Raw genomic sequence first — 16,044 nt, forward strand, 5'->3', positions numbered from 1 at the left:
GCCTTCGGGGAGATTATTTAAATGGAATTTTTTGTTTTTTATATAATTTTAAATAGACTGGTGAATAACAAACATTGTTTAATATAATTAAGATGAGGAATTACATATATAATATATAAATTGCATGAAACTCAATCCACTTATGTATAATAAATAATTGTATGAATATTCGATAAGATGGACTTACAATCAAACTTTACTCTTAAAATTCATTAAAATATTAAAGAATTTTAATTTAAAATTTTATAATTATTATTATTTATTAGCTGGTATCAAAGTATTTTTACCTAGAAAATAATTGGAGCAGTGCTATTTTAATATATTTTTCATAATTCGAATTTAAATAATATAAATATACATTTGTTAAATATATGTATAGAAAAAATTAAACATAATTTTTAAAAAATATACATTTTTTTATTTAAACTTTTTCACTTTATGCTTCTGTTAGATATTATTTTATTTAGATAAATTGTATATTCAAAACAAATTGTAAATGTTCGCATGTGAGTATATTAATTTTATTTAAAAAAAAAGAAATAAAATCATTTTGATTTAAATAAAAAGAAATTCTATTTAAAAAATGTAAAATATGAATTTTTCTTCAAAGTGAAGATTTATTTATAGTGAAATAATATATAGTCACATTATTTCTGAATACCCAGCTTTTTTGGACCAAGAGGAAAAGGATTCTATTCCAAAGTGACAATAGAAAATCGTAAAAGAAAAAGGTCAACTCGTATCAAAGTAAAAAGATTCTCTATCGTTGTTGTTGCTGTAATAGACCGCAGGGATCTTACATAAAAAGCAGATAACATGAAGAGAATGGTTTAGTAATGGTTAATAGGCAATGGTTGAGTGAAGGTGGAGGGGGATTAGAAAATGTGGTTAGATTAGGAATTGGACTGTGGTTTGTGGACTGTGTGTATGATGAGCGACGTCATTGTGGGTAGAGCTGCAATTTTAACCACATTAAGAATAGACGTGTTAAAAGTAACTTTTACCCACATGGCTGTATTCTGATCTGAATTGAGCTAGGATAGTTCTTGCTGCACTTAGGAGTTGCCGTTATTCCTGAGAAATGTTAGGCGCGAGCCTGTTGAGAGCATTGTTGCAGGATAACCTTGGTCTCGTATCGAAGGATACTGCATTTGCCTGGAGATACTGCATTTGTGTGTTAGATCCATTGCAAAAATTGTCGATATATCTACAATGTGCAGAAAAAGATCTACGAATGCATCTCGGAGGGAGAGTTCTACTGAACATGACTCCACTGGAGTGTCCATCTGTGTGGCACGCAAAAAGTTAGCAGTTGATTGTACTTTTTCACAAAAAGTATTTTCGATTCTGCATGCAGTGCTCTACCATGATTAGATGTTACTCCATTCTATCTCGCAGAATTGAATGGCTCATACACGAAACTGCATAGACCCCAATGGAATGTCCTATAGCTTTGTATGTGTTCAATAAGGTTTCTTTGTTTTTAAATCATGAGCATTCTGCGAGAGATTTTAATACATTATTGTGTGATCTCAGCCGACTGCACATAGCCATGGTATGTGCAGGAAAGGTCAATATGCTGTCAAACAATACAACCAGGATTTTGAGTTTGATGGTAGTTTTGATCCTGAATTCACCGATGTTTATAACCAGAGTGTGGCGGAGGATTTATTTGGTGATAGATTAGAATTAAAATTATGCAGTCACCTGCATACGTTATGACTCTGACCTCCCCTTGAGGTCACCTTGTTTCAATTTCCTGATTTTCGACATCGTATTTCTAAAATTAACGAAGGACTCGCATTAGATAATTACAGGACTATCCTTTTTTTAAGTCAGTGATGAATGTTTCAGCTAGGTCATTTAACAAATGCCTTTGCGAGAAAAAGACTTACTAGCACAGTGCCTTCGCACGGGTGACTTTGGTTGAGACCATTGACAATTTGGGATGTGATTTCGTAATGAACGGAGATGGCGTTTTCAAAATCCATGTTGATAGGGGCAAGGTAAGTATGCGGCGATATCTGTTTCAGTGGTGTTATTGGAATGTGGCTTCCAAAATTCACGTTTCTGTATGCGAATAACGAGAGTCTCTTGTCGTCGTAGTGTTTAAATGAAAACTTAAAATCTTAATTATTTTTATTTTATTAAACATCTATTTTATTACGAGGGCTGCTATATATATTTCTGGCCAGGTATTGCCAGGTGCAATCTGACATTTCCATTGGAAAGGTTAATATTTTTTAGCGTAACATCACTCAGAACGTGTTATCATTTAATTATGAAATGTTTTATTTACAGAGACTTGAAAAATTCATCTCGTCCAAAAAATAGAATTAATACGTGAACATTTCCGTGCGATCATTTTTCACAACTTCTGACATGGATTATAACGACAAGAGAACATTAATGAACTTAAATCTTTGTATGACGATAAAACACCATCCTATAGCACTGTAAAAAACTGGTTTAATTCAAAAGTGGTCGACGCTCACTCAACGACGAATTCTGTGAAAGTCGTCCAAAAAAGCCGTTGTGCCAGAGAACATTGATACCGTGCGTGAACTGATAATGCAAGATCGTCATGTGATATACCGTGAGATAGGGGCATCCTTAGACATTTCTCCTATCAGCATATATTCGATATTGCATGAACACCTGGCCGTAAAAAAGGTTTGTTCTCGTTGGATCCTGCACAATTTGACAATCTGTCAAAAAAAGGCTCGTGTCGATTAGTGCAAAAAAAATGTTGAAAAAATACGATCGCGGTGCTTCAAAAAACGTTTATAAGATCATCACAGGTGACGAATCATGGAGTTCTCAAACATCGACTCAAACCAGTGACTTTTGGACATCAACCAATGTGTTCCTTTCGGGGGTCCCTCTATTCTAGATAGGAACACCGCTAATCCGTTGTATCACAACAAGCTATTATTTGAGCTTATGTAGGCATTAGTGTAAGTAACGTAACATAATCTCTACTTCCACAAGGTGAAAAAGGACAGAAGGACAATAAGTCCTTCTGTTTGTAGTTCAGTGGCGGTTTCTAATGAAATGGACTATATTAACAAATTATATATTGACTATTACTATTTAATGAGAACGAGTTTATTTGAAATAATTCCTTTATTTTATTAATAATATTAAATCCAAATTAAAGTTTGAACTTACATAAAGTATATATTACACAATTTATGTATGTATATTATAATTTATGTATGTATTATACTTACAGATCTTATAATAATTTGAATTTACATAAAGTATATTATATAAATTTTAATTTATGTATGTATTATACTTACAGATCTTATAAAAATGAAAATAAAAAATTAAAAAAATTAAATCTAATGCGTATGAGAATTCTTAACGCATATAAGGCAAAAGAAAATAAGAGTTATTCCAAATTAATTATTTAAAAATTAAACATTTGGTTCAATAATAAAGAAGGTTATACTTCCAAAACTAAGAATATATATCTATATTAGTTTTTTAGTTGAATATAATTTATAAACTATATGTGTAATGCAGGTATCAATTAAGCATAAATATATATATATGTATATATATAAATCTAATATATTTACATAACAACTGTATTGTATACGATTTTTTATTCCTTTGGGTTTTCTCATACAAAACTTTTTTAAATTGAATTTATTTTAAAAAGTTATATATAATTATATTTAAATTGAAAATCAATAAAACGTATAAAAGTGAAAAAATAAAACATATTGTTCGAATGAAGAGAATGATTAACGTATTTTCAAAATTAAATTTAAAACTTAATCATTTTCGTTTTAAAAACTTAAATAATTTTACATAACTGTAAAATTATTTATACTCAAATGAAATTAAAAAATATATCTATTATATATACGTATATATAAAGTCAAAATTTAATTTAAACTTGGAAAGTCACTATCATAACTCATGAACGATCGTCCGCCTCCACGTCCACGGCCGCGAGTTCGAGATTCATAAAAGCTTCTATTAGATGTGGTAGAAAATTCACTTTCAGAACGACCATCTTCTTGCGCAATTTCTCGCCAAGGCTTCCTATTAAATGAATTAACTGTAGAAATAGATTCCGCATCCGAAAAAGTTACATCAAAATCTTGTAAGGTTGGTTTTGGAGGTAGATTGTCATAGCGATAATTATTTTGTCTACCAAATGGATTCATTACAGGCTTTGTTTCAAATTCCGAATCGCTATTTTCGGGGTCACGAGGTTTTGGTTGGAAATTTTTCTTTTTTTTCATTGGCATACTTAGACTCGGAAACTCCTCATTTTTAAAATTTCTTCCATACGATGAGGAATATTCTTTTTTAACACTTTCATTATTAAAAAGTTTTTGATATGATTTTTCTTTGTTATCTACTTTAGGTTCGATAATTTTCATATCAATTTTTTGTTTTATTGGAATATGTCTGCCAGGTATAATATCAACTGCTACGTCTTCACACATGTAATCACAAAACATATAGCACGATCGTACAACCACCGATTGTGTGCAATGTATAGATCTATCGATATTCTCGTGATACTATATAAAATTACAAAAATATTATATATTATTATTTTTTAGCAGTTAGTAGCTAGTTCAAATTTTGTTTGAACAGAAGAATGATAAAAATAGAAAAATACATGATGGCTTACCTCACACGATATTCCGGTATGATATTCAAAATAATCTCTTTCAAAAAATGCATTACTCTCTATAATACTAGGCGGTGAGAGTTCACCTATCTTGCAAGCAGTTTCTTTCATTAAATAGAATAAATATTGCACTGGATAAATTTTAAACTTTATTTCATTCACGTCGGAGTCTATTTGTAAGAACTCTACAACACTTTTCGCTATAGGAATATGCTCTTGTCTTACATAAAGAGGTCGATATCCACCATTCTCTTTGTCTTCTGCAAATTTCAATATTTCATTATAAATATTCGCTAAGTTACGTTCGCCAATAGCATCTGGTGGAAGCGGCAATTTGTGTGTCTCGTCAGCATGTAATTGAGCATCATATTGATGACCATACATTGAAACTCCTATAACATTTCAAAAAATTATAATAAATTTTAAAAAATAAATAAATAAATACTTAAAAATAGCAGTTTTGATTTGAAGATTTATTTTAAATTCAAATGAAACTGCAACTAATGTTTTAATAAACATGATTAATCTTCATGATAAGCTGGTTGTACAGCTTTATTATTTGTTACATACCTGGATTTACATGAGTATGATAGGTTTTTATGATACCACGCTTTAAGGAGAACTCGGCCAAAGAGATTTCTGCTGGCACGTAAATATTTCCATTAAGACTTTTTGAAAAATAGTTCACGGCAATAACAACATAACAATCAGTAGTAAATCCTGAGCGTAAAAAGGAATAATAAATTTAAATAAATATGAATATTTTCTATACATTTGAAATTTCTATATATAATAATATAAATAAAAGAAATATATTTTATAGAATATATTATACTTACTATCGCTGCGCTGCGACTTTTTAACAATAGATTCTATATTCCGTTTTGTTTGTTGTACATAATTTTCTCTTTCTTCTTTTTCTTTTAACAAAACGGAAAGTGGATCTCCAGTGTTACAGCAAGGTTCTTGTTTAGGTTTGGCTTTCGATGTCTCTCTTTGTTTCTTTGCCTTTGTTTGGTATGGTTTCCGAGCTTCTTCATCCATATCCTTGTTTTGATTTTATATAAATTAAGAAATTATAAATAAATTTAATAAAAGTTATTAAAATTTTATAAACAATTAAAACATAATCTCTTAAACTCATCACATACTATCCTATAGCACAGGTACAACTAACCTACAGTAGCTAACTAGATTAGTTAGCTCGCCAGCAAATGAATACTTATATATATATATTATAGAATACTTATAGTGTTAATAAAGTAATAATCCATAATAAACAATCCACCTAATATCTCCCGGAAATGATGACGACTTCTACGTGTAGTAAGAAATGTTTTAGGTCAATTAAAGTCAATACATAGAGCTATGTACTAAACAGGTATTAGTCACATATAATGCCACAAATGCCTTCATTTCTAATATGTGTTTCTAATATGTTAACTCTACCCTCCAGAATGTAGCTCATCTGTTTTCATGTTTTCATGTCCTTAAGGTGCATCCACACCAAACCGAACGCTTGCGAACGAACGAACTTTTGCACGTACGATTACCTGTGAATGTTCTTTCGTTCACAAGTGTTCGCTTTGGTGTGAATACACCTTTATGCACATAAGAATATAAGTCCGATCGATCTTTGGGTTCATCTACTTAAATTTGTTAAATTTAAGTGCCTTGATTCAGGTTAGTTTCAATTAAAATTCCACCTATTATTGATTCACTCTTGTATACAAAGAAACCCTTTTCACATTTTCTTTACTCAACCATATTCTAATCCATCTATTCCTATTTGTGATTCCTGTTATGTTATTTACCATATAAATCTCTAACGGCTTAACACATCAACATTAAACTAAAGCCGATGACTCAATGATCTTTGTTCCAGTGGCATTTGTTATGCACTGAAAACTAGGATCAAATTGTTTGTTGGCGTGACTAGAACTGAACTGAAAGTGTACAGCAAAAGCTAACCAAATAAAGCCAGTTATGCTGAGATTCGCACTTTTGTGATAAAAATTGTGGGGTTTGTCGTCATTAGCGCAACACATCGTTCATTAAGTAAACAGTAGAATCAGCATAAACAGTAAGTAAGCTTTTGTTTAGGATAAATTCCTAAACAAAAACTGTAATGTTGGCTTTCGTCTTTTGTTTTGTTTAATATAAAGTCAGACAAATATGTGGAATAAATTCACATAACAGCTTCAACAACAACAAACTTAATTTGCTGTCAGCTGCGGTTTCCCTTTAAGTGCAACCATTTTTGATTTTTTTTTTTTTCATAGTCAATTTCGGCTTCACAGTAATTGCTGTTTCTAGAAATTTCTTGAAAAATTCTGCAAATTTTAACTATCATTGCAAATAACTTATATATGAAAATACAACTTTTTGCAAACAAAATTGCGATTGATTTATTTATTTAAATTATTACGACCTTTTAGTGGTTGGAAATGGTATTCTTGATTGAAATTTAATGTTAATTTAAAACTAAGCCTTACTAAGCCTTATAGGTTGTGAAATAATTAATACGCGCTTGCATACTGCAGTCCAACAACAAAACTCAAAAACTGCAGTTTTTTGGTATTCTGTGCAGTTTTCTGTGTGAGTTAAAGTTTCAATGTGAAATGCACGTTGTAAAATAAAAATAAAAAAAAAACTTAAACCTTCTAAATTTTGTAATAAATGTATAAAATGCATAAACAATAATTAAAAATTTTTAAAAAATATGGCAAAGAAAATGCACTACTTCGAATAAATAACTGCAATATAGACTTACTTCCCATTTTTTTCCACACATTGCGGTTGCTTCCGCAATGCTCATACCGTGTCCATGTCGTTGTTTCCATTCCATAGTGAAGACCATAAATCCGTTTGGTTTCGGCATTTTGGTGACGCTTATCCTTAAAATTTTACACAAAACTATATTTTCCCACTATACGAAGTTATTGCGCCGAACTCTTTAAGCTAAGTGTTCGTGCAACTTGTCAAACCCACTGCTGTCAACTAAAAGCAACGATTAAACGTTAATTCACAATGACGTTCAAATAATAAAACGTAAGTTTTACGTTAACGCTACGTAAGGCACATAATTATTAGTCTATTTTTTGGTAGTGTAAATATTGGTATAATCGTTATTGTAGTTCACTACTTTTCGAAAACTTCTCTTAAAACTTTTCTTTTCGAAAAGTCTATAACCTAGTCTGCTTAAGACTAGGTGCTCTCGGTAACTTTTAAGCAATGTTTGAATTGCTGACGGAGAAATAATAAAATCAAACAAAATTTGACTAAACGTAATTTATTCTGTCAGAAACAAATTGACATCAGTTTTAAAATATGTGAAATGCTTACTTTTGACATCTATATTTTGTTGTGTTGTATACAATATAAAATATTAGAATTGTATACACTAAAATTTAATTAATTTATATAAAGGACACAAACTAAATATTAGAAGTGCATAGATTAGTATTTTTATCTTATATATTTAAATTAATTTATTTATGTATATATTTGAATTTATTAATAAATAAAATACCCATATGGTTTTAAAGTATGTTTGAAATTTTGCTACACAATTCCAGTGAGCATTCACAATAGACTGATTTTTGAATTTGGCTGCACTAAAACTTACGACGTTAAAATTTTTGAGAGTAAAGCCTAACTCTGAATATTTAAAGAGCATTGCTTCACATGTGTTCTTTCGTAAGTTGCGAGTATTTATTTGCTACGCTATAAGTAAAAAATAAGGTTGCTATTGTTTAAATATTGCGCAGTCAATTTTTGTCAAATGACTTCAACTATAACTATAACTACGAAAATGAAGAAAGTAAAATGCAAAATAGTTCTATTAACAATGTCGGAGCAATATTAATAGTTGATTCAACATATTTGAATTTTGACTACAACAGTTAAAGCCACTGTACTGGCACTCGAAGAAATAGTAAATGTGTTAGTGTTATATAGAATTCGTTGATTTCATTTAATTTTTTTGCGTTTTGCGACTTTATGGAAAAATGCTGATCATGGCTCCGCGATAATGGAAGAAAAATATATGGCCTTTGTATGCATATATGTAAGTTTTGCTGTTTACGAAAACATAACATTAGCAACTTTCTGTTTTTTGTCACCCATTGGTATACGTCAAAGAATACCTTGTTTGGTATAAAACGTGTTTGATCATATCAGTACTATTGTGAACTCATTTTCTTTTTTTAAAAAATTTTAAAAACATTATTGTGAACACTACATTTATTTTATATTTATATTAAGACTGTTTTTTTTTCAAACAGATAATAATAAACAATATTTGTATAGCATGTCAAATATTTATAATAACATTAAGATATATTTTACTAAATATATTAATTATCCGGTTCTTGTTTAATGGGCACGTCATCGTCCTCTTCTTGCTCCTTACTATTTTCATGCAGTAGCACATATTCACGAGTGCTAAAACCGAATTTAATAACATCCTTCTCCATTAGTTCATAGTACTTACGTGAATCAATTTTTTTATTATTTAGAAATGTACCATTTGCTGATTCCAAATCAATTAAATAAAGTCGTACACGTTTTCCGTTTGTGCCATCTTCTCGTTCAAACGGTACTAGTCTGTATTGCAAAGCAGCGTGCTGTTTTGAACAACTTGGGTGATCCACAGCCAAATCGACAACCTTTCGATCGCGACCAACAAGAAAACAACTTTGCCTATGTATATGCAATGTTGGAAGTGCTGTTTCACCTTTAAATGGATATAACCTCCACATTCGTTTTGGTTTTCGTGCCTCTGGAGGTTCAGCGTATTTGATAACAGTACCATTTACTTTGTTTGCGTCTTCAGTAAGAGCACCACTAAGTCCAAAATTGGGCTTTTCCTTCTCAATTGGTTTAGTAGACGATGCATCTGTGTTTTTAGTATTATTTTTCTTGCCCCATTCATAGTTTTTATCATCCTTATCTCGATTATAACGCTTCTGATATCTGCCATTTTTCGGTGAATATTGTTCTGTTTTGTGTTCACGTCGTGGACTACGACTTCGGCTGCGACTAAATGAAACATATTAAAATAAAAATCTTACATGTGTACATATATTAAAAATACGTTTTATACATACTTTCGTCTGTTATTCGTACGATATCTATCATTATCCCTTCCACGCTCTTCTCTGCCACTGCTACGATAGTCATTACGGTTATTTCTGCCTTTATCATCATATTCACGTCTTCTATCGCTGTTAAATCTACGCTGGTGGTCATCGCCAACTGTTCTGTATTCAGTGCTTTGATGTCTTTCTCGGCTGTGTTCCTGCTCTATTTGACGGCTTCTGCTGCGTCGTCTTTTATTATTGGGACTATCATCCCATTTGGAATGATGATGACGATTCCCTTCTCTGCTAGGTGATCTGTCTTGATTTCTATGCGAACGTTTTTTTTCGTTGACTTCTTTGCGTTTATAATCTTTATTTGATGAATTTGAAGATGCACTTGATTCAGATGACGAACTTCTGGATGAGTCTTTACTACTTTTTTTTAATTTTTTCTTATCATGATACCTTTTGTCATCTTCCTCAGATTCACTGCGATATTTTTCGGTTTTATTTTTTTCTTTACGCGCACTTTTAGTTTTAGACATATCAAAGCGAAAATTATTTACTTTTCGTGTGTTTATAATACCAAAGCATTCGAGTTGACTGTCAAACATGACATAGCTGTCAAATGTACTGTTTTATCGGCAAAAACTACAATGCTGCATTTAGATAAAGCAGTTTATAACAGTTCAGCGTCTTTTTACAAACGTAATAAACGGTAAATTGAACTCAGTGTAAAATATTCAGCATATATTTAATTTGCGTGCTTTATAACAAAAAATCTTAATAAAAAGCGAAAATGGATATGGATTTACTTGTAAAGTTTATTATTTACATGGTCATCGTATCTAGCACTGTGGATTTTGCTTTGGTTTGTGAACGCAATCAACAATAGTGTATAAATATTTTCAACTGAATGTATCATTTTACAGGGTAAACCAATTTCATATAAATCTGGTAAGATTTATTATGGATTTGATTTACAAACTTCAGGCAAAGACTTGGAAATTTCAGCTTTGGATAAAATTCACAAAAGACAGGTATTAAAAATGCTATTTAAATATCTATTGGGTTTATAAACCTACGCATATAAATTCTTTATTAAATTGATCCTCATCTAATGGCTGCTTAAGTTTACTATATTGCTTATTTTAATTTGTCCCACGAATAACGGCAATATTAGAAATGTATGCGGTTAGAATATGTTATTACGTGGTAGCCTTTATAAAAGTTCGAATAATTTTTTTTATATAGTATATCAAGTGAATTTTTTTTATATATTGGACAAATCTCAATACTCTTTAATGTATTAATTCAGTTTATTAATTATTTCTATAATTAATTAATCTATCATAATTAAATCAGCACAGCTTTTCTTTTTAATTTCAAAACAATAAACAAATAAACGATAGACGATCTCTTTCACGGAATGTGAGGTTATCCTATTTCTTATTTGTGCTATGAACCATAGTTTATTTTTTCTAATCAACTAACATCTTCCTAATTAATATAAGACCAATAGTATAAATAAATTGTTTAGTAAAGTATTTCATCGACTTTATTCTATACTTAAATAATACTTAAACTAAGTTAAATGATTTCTTTCACGGAATGTGAGGTTATCCTTTTTCTTATTTGTGCTATGAACCATAGTTTATTTTTTCTAATGAACTAACATCTTACTAATTAATATAAGACCAATAGTATAAATAAATTGTTCAGTAAAGTATTTCATCGACTTTATTCTATACTTAAATAATACTTAAACTAAATTAAATGATGACAGTATCTATAAACCAGCTGTTATACCATTTTATTCTGACCTATTTTATGATTTTAAGGTTGTACAACCTACCTGGCTTACAAACTTCGATAACACAAATAGACTTCTTGACGAGAAAGTGAAAATTACGGAAAAAAGTTTGAAAGAAGCTGCAGCTATACGACAGACCATACAAGAAGCAGTGAATGAGGGGAAATATGCTGTTGAAATGGTAAATAATTTATTGTTTTTCAACTTTTTACAAAAATTAAAAAAATATTTTTACAATATAAAATTTAAGTAATCTAAGAGATATTAAAGTGTTTCCAACACACCGCTATTTTGTGATGCTATTCAGAAAAAAAATATAAAATATCTTTATATGTAAACATTAAAGTAAGATTAGGTTCTACTACTTTATACGGGACCTTAACTGTTAGTTATTAAACTATTTAGAGGCCCTAATAGGTTAGATTAGGTTGGAGTGTCAGCCTTGTACACCAAAGTCCAATTGAACTCAAATAATGGCCCATTGTGATACCACAGATAAGCGTTGTTTATACGTACACCAGAAGCACACAAAAAATCCACAGTAATCGACATACGAACAACGCTGTAAAGTACAACTCCTTCATTCCCGTAAAAGTGAACCATCCTGATAAGTCTAAAAACTCCATAATTACAAGTTGACAGTCCTTGCAGGTCGGTGAATAAAAGGATTCCAAGAGTTTTTAATTTTCTAGTAATCATACTTGGGCAACGATGATGAAATACGTATTCTACTTCCCCAACCAACCACAATTACGACAAAAGTCATGATAAGTAAGTTCAATTTTCTAAGCATTTTTTTCTTACACAATTTGGATGAGGCTGAAATAAATCAGAGAATAACCTTAATTTTACCGCTGAGCATTTCTATAAAACAGCTGAAGCCTTTGTTTTCAATGAGATTTGCAACAAAGTTAACATGAGCAAAAATAATGGTCAATTGTGATATTACGGATGAGACACTGTCTGTATGCCAGTGCTGAAAGACTATCTTATTTTGAATTACTTTGAGAATCGTCCTGAATGTAAATCTTCCACATTAGTAAAAGGGTGCAACCTAATAAATATCGAAATCTGGCTATGCTTTCAAATTTAAAGGGTGATAGTTCTGTTGAGTCAGTAAGAAAAGTGGCCTCGAAAACTTTGAATCTATATTTTTCTTCTCATCCTCAGAGCTCCTTTTAGTGTTAATAGTTAGAATATTCTAAAAGTAAGTGATTGCAAGTTTGTTTTCAATTGTGACACCCCACCAGAGATAAATCTGGTACCACAACATCCAGGTGTCCTCAACACTGGTTGTAATAAATACTTAATTAGTTCCGTGAAGGATTGTTGTAGTGATTGTACTTAACGCCTTCAAAAGTTCCGCAATAAAACTATTAGCATTTTTTGCTTTCACTTGATGTGATGTTGCATTTTTTAATTCGGTATTGTGAACCAATAATTAGTAGAATTTTAGTTTAGTCACGCCTCTCAACAAATAATAAAGTTATACTAAAACATATAACTTCAATTTGTACCACCAAAATTCTTTCTAATGATACGTTAATCGACGCATTATTTTAATATGTGTGCTGAGAAACCGTGGTGTTCAATTCACAGACTCAATACTTCCTACCCAACTATCAATAGCAAAGCTAGAACTAGTTTAGCTGTTGCGAAAAGATACTAATGTCTGAGGAGTGAATATCGGTGGGAACTTGCCTACTTGATCAAGTAAGTTTGCTTTACCATTGCTCTAAAAGGTATTGGCCCTAAAGTTGAGATCCCAATATATCTTTAATACTGACATATATAAATTGTTGTGAAAAGTCCGCGAAAAGCAGTAGTTACATCTACCAGAGGTTTCAATGAACTAGGAGTGAAATATACTAGCTAAAGAAGGGTGCCTTAGCAGACTTTAAATATATTTTAATATCATATCAGTATATCAGCGCTTTCCCCCTAATTTCGGCCCTGGGTACGCCCATGGTTATTACAATATATAAATATTACGATATTCATATTAAAACTTTTTCGCATTAGTTTATGAAACTCTCTCCATTATCTGTTATCCATTATTATTGAATGGAGTACCGTTATCTTTTCAATATATTTTTTTGAATACTTTATATATTCCACTTATTTACTTACCGTCCCTAAATCTAATAAGTTTTAATTGCTAAGACTAACCGTTCAGCACACGGACCACCATTGAGCTTTGATACAACACCACAAAATGCACAGTGGAATTTCCGATGGCCAATAAATACACCAAATGAACAACCAAACAGTTTTATGGAGGACATGCAACGAGCTTGGCAGAATGTTTTGGACAAGTATAGGCAAATGTTGGGTATTAATTAAAAAATAAATCGACTTTTATTTATGTTTTTGTATTACTTATTCTTTTCTTGATACATGTTAAGTTGATGTTATTTTGCAATTTGAATTTCTTAATTATATATTCTGTGTTTACAAATTAAAGATTTCTCTCCGTATGTAAAGCGAATAAGGATTCGAATTTATGTTTTATGTAAAAATGATTTTTGCATTCGTTCACTTACAGCGAAGCACGAAAACCGACTTATTCGTTATTATATTTTTAAAATAATAATAGATTTCTGATACTTAAATTAACTAATATATATATATAGAAAATAGATAGATAAGTTTTTTAATTTTTACTACATTCTTGAATCGTATATTAAATGCTAACATTTTTTTAATTATATATATATATATCTCATAAACAACCTAGTTTAACAATTATAACATAAAATAATTAATATTTATTTTTTAAAGTGTAATAACGTGCACCAATTTCATTATTTTCATTAATAATTTACACTTTATTAACATTAATTTCGCTCACATATGTAACTAATTTTTATAAATTATAAAACGACTTTATTTTATATAATTAATTGTTTAAAATTATAACAGATTTAAATTTTCCATAATTATTTTACTTTGAAACGATTTATTAGAATAGTTTTATTTTCATTTTTTCCTTTTTAATTAATATACGTTTTTAACAAGACTATTTAACGAATTTATTTAGTATAATTCATGTTTGTGTAGTTATGATGTAAATTTTTAGAAGTTGTAAATAAAATGATTTTATAAGTAGTATAAATAAATCGCTTCGATTTTAATTTAAACTATTTTTAACGATCTCATTACTACAGGCATTTTTCATTTGATCTGTATTAACATTTCTTAGATAAATAAATAAGATATAAACTATTTTATATATATTCTATAACAGTTAACTATTGTTGTTATATTTGTGTGAAGCAGTTCTATTACAGAGGTGTTAAAAATCAATTTTAAAAAGATATATTTTTCGATTTATTGTACATAAATAATTAATATGAAAAGCTTTAAATTGGATAGATATTAAAAAATAATATTTTCTTATTTATTTATTTTTAAAATGTGATAATCGCAAACTTAAAATAAACTAAATTTACAGTTTGTTGTTTACTCTGGTAGCCTTTAAATAATAAAGCTAAGAAAAATCTTAACAAATAAAGTAGTAAAATAATATGTTGATTATTATAAAGATAAACTGTATTTCGATATTACGATTATTTGACAGCAGATAAAATAAATTAAATTTAAAAGAACGGTTTTACGAATAGTAGAGAATTGCAACAACAAAATTTTATTATTTTTAATTCATTGAGTTTTATTATGTTGAGGCTAGTTGAGTCAGTGCACCTGAGCACTTTTATTCTCTATTAAGTGCGAGGTTTCTTCAAAACCCCTCTTTGATCATAATGCGTTCTCGAGTATTGCCATCAAATAGCCATTTTGTCTACTAAATACAATAGTTTCTTTTAAAAAAAGTTACTTTCGTCATAATTGAATTTGAAAATCAAAAGGTTGTTACTAAATTACAATAAATTTATTAAATATAATAATTAAAAAAAAACAAAAAAAAATAGTTATCAATAATTTTTTTAATCTACTTTAAATTACATAATTCAATTTTAGATCTCTTCATTTAACAGGAAATTAAAAAAAATATTAAAAAAAAAATTAACAAAATTTTTATTTCATTATTTCATACACTAAATTCATATAATTTTTTTTAATTAAATTTTTACCAAATCAAGTGTAGTTAATTTCTACAAAATTGGAATGTTTACGTATATTAGTTTTAATAAATGCATTAGCAAAAAAAATTTATTTTTATTCATTTTATGTATTAAAGAAGAGAAAAATTATTAAGAGAAACTACAATTGCAGTTGCAAATTTTTAAAAGAAAATACAATATATCATTAGCTTAGCTATAAGATTTTTTATTTCAATTTTTTTTTTGTTATTTTTAATATCTCATTATTTTCACTTTATATTTTCATGTGTACTACAAAAGCTATAATACAATTTTTCTATTTAATTTATTTATTACATAATTTATTTTAAATAAAATATAACCTGTTTTAGTCACTCTTCAAAGCTTTAAGCAAAAAATTTTAAAAATTACTTGTTATATCGCATT

The 16,044-nt window shown here is 29.3% G+C and overlaps 3 protein-coding genes across 3 annotated transcripts; 1 reads left to right on the forward strand and 2 right to left on the reverse strand.

Moving 5' to 3' along the window:
• Positions 1 to 3,729: 3,729 nt before the first annotated feature.
• On the reverse strand, positions 3,730 to 7,883 carry LOC119669623 (protein maelstrom 1-like). Its single transcript, XM_038079604.1, has 5 exons — positions 7,434 to 7,883; positions 5,500 to 5,707; positions 5,231 to 5,380; positions 4,661 to 5,052; positions 3,730 to 4,547 (listed from the first exon to the last, which is right to left on the reverse strand). The coding sequence occupies exons 1-5, from the start codon at positions 7,539 to 7,541 to the stop codon at positions 3,900 to 3,902; spliced, it is 1,506 nt and encodes a 501-aa protein (XP_037935532.1). The 5' UTR covers positions 7,542 to 7,883; the 3' UTR covers positions 3,730 to 3,899.
• Positions 7,884 to 8,973: 1,090 nt separating this feature from the next.
• LOC119669625 (smad nuclear-interacting protein 1) lies at positions 8,974 to 10,372 on the reverse strand. Its single transcript, XM_038079606.1, has 2 exons — positions 9,772 to 10,372; positions 8,974 to 9,703 (listed from the first exon to the last, which is right to left on the reverse strand). The coding sequence occupies exons 1-2, from the start codon at positions 10,356 to 10,358 to the stop codon at positions 9,019 to 9,021; spliced, it is 1,272 nt and encodes a 423-aa protein (XP_037935534.1). The 5' UTR covers positions 10,359 to 10,372; the 3' UTR covers positions 8,974 to 9,018.
• Positions 10,373 to 10,520: 148 nt separating this feature from the next.
• On the forward strand, positions 10,521 to 14,277 carry LOC119669626. Its single transcript, XM_038079607.1, has 4 exons — positions 10,521 to 10,615; positions 10,677 to 10,784; positions 11,586 to 11,738; positions 13,721 to 14,277. The coding sequence occupies exons 1-4, from the start codon at positions 10,544 to 10,546 to the stop codon at positions 13,898 to 13,900; spliced, it is 513 nt and encodes a 170-aa protein (XP_037935535.1). The 5' UTR covers positions 10,521 to 10,543; the 3' UTR covers positions 13,901 to 14,277.
• Positions 14,278 to 16,044: the final 1,767 nt, after the last annotated feature.

Source organism: Teleopsis dalmanni, chromosome 1 (assembly GCF_002237135.1).
Source record: "Teleopsis dalmanni isolate 2A chromosome 1, ASM223713v2, whole genome shotgun sequence".
Classification (NCBI taxonomy): Eukaryota; Metazoa; Arthropoda; class Insecta; order Diptera; family Diopsidae; genus Teleopsis; species Teleopsis dalmanni.

Bases quoted from the DNA above. Each gene is read 5' to 3' on its own strand.
- LOC119669623 (XM_038079604.1), bottom strand. From the start codon at position 7,541: ATGCCGAAACCAAACGGATTTATGGTCTTCACTATGGAATGGAAACAA. The intron at 5,053-5,230 runs GTATGTAACAAA...GAAATGTTATAG, and splicing joins TCATACTCATGTAAATCCAG to GAGTTTCAATGTATGGTCAT. The intron at 4,548-4,660 runs GTAAGCCATCAT...AATTTTATATAG, and splicing joins ATACCGGAATATCGTGTGAG to TATCACGAGAATATCGATAG.
- LOC119669625 (XM_038079606.1), bottom strand. From the start codon at position 10,358: ATGTTTGACAGTCAACTCGAATGCTTTGGTATTATAAACACACGAAAA. The intron at 9,704-9,771 runs GTATGTATAAAA...TGTTTCATTTAG, and splicing joins CGTACGAATAACAGACGAAA to TCGCAGCCGAAGTCGTAGTC.
- LOC119669626 (XM_038079607.1), top strand. From the start codon at position 10,544: ATGGATATGGATTTACTTGTAAAGTTTATTATTTACATGGTCATCGTA. The intron at 10,616-10,676 runs GTTTGTGAACGC...ATCATTTTACAG, and splicing joins GCACTGTGGATTTTGCTTTG to GGTAAACCAATTTCATATAA. The intron at 11,739-13,720 runs GTAAATAATTTA...TTAATTGCTAAG, and splicing joins GGAAATATGCTGTTGAAATG to ACTAACCGTTCAGCACACGG.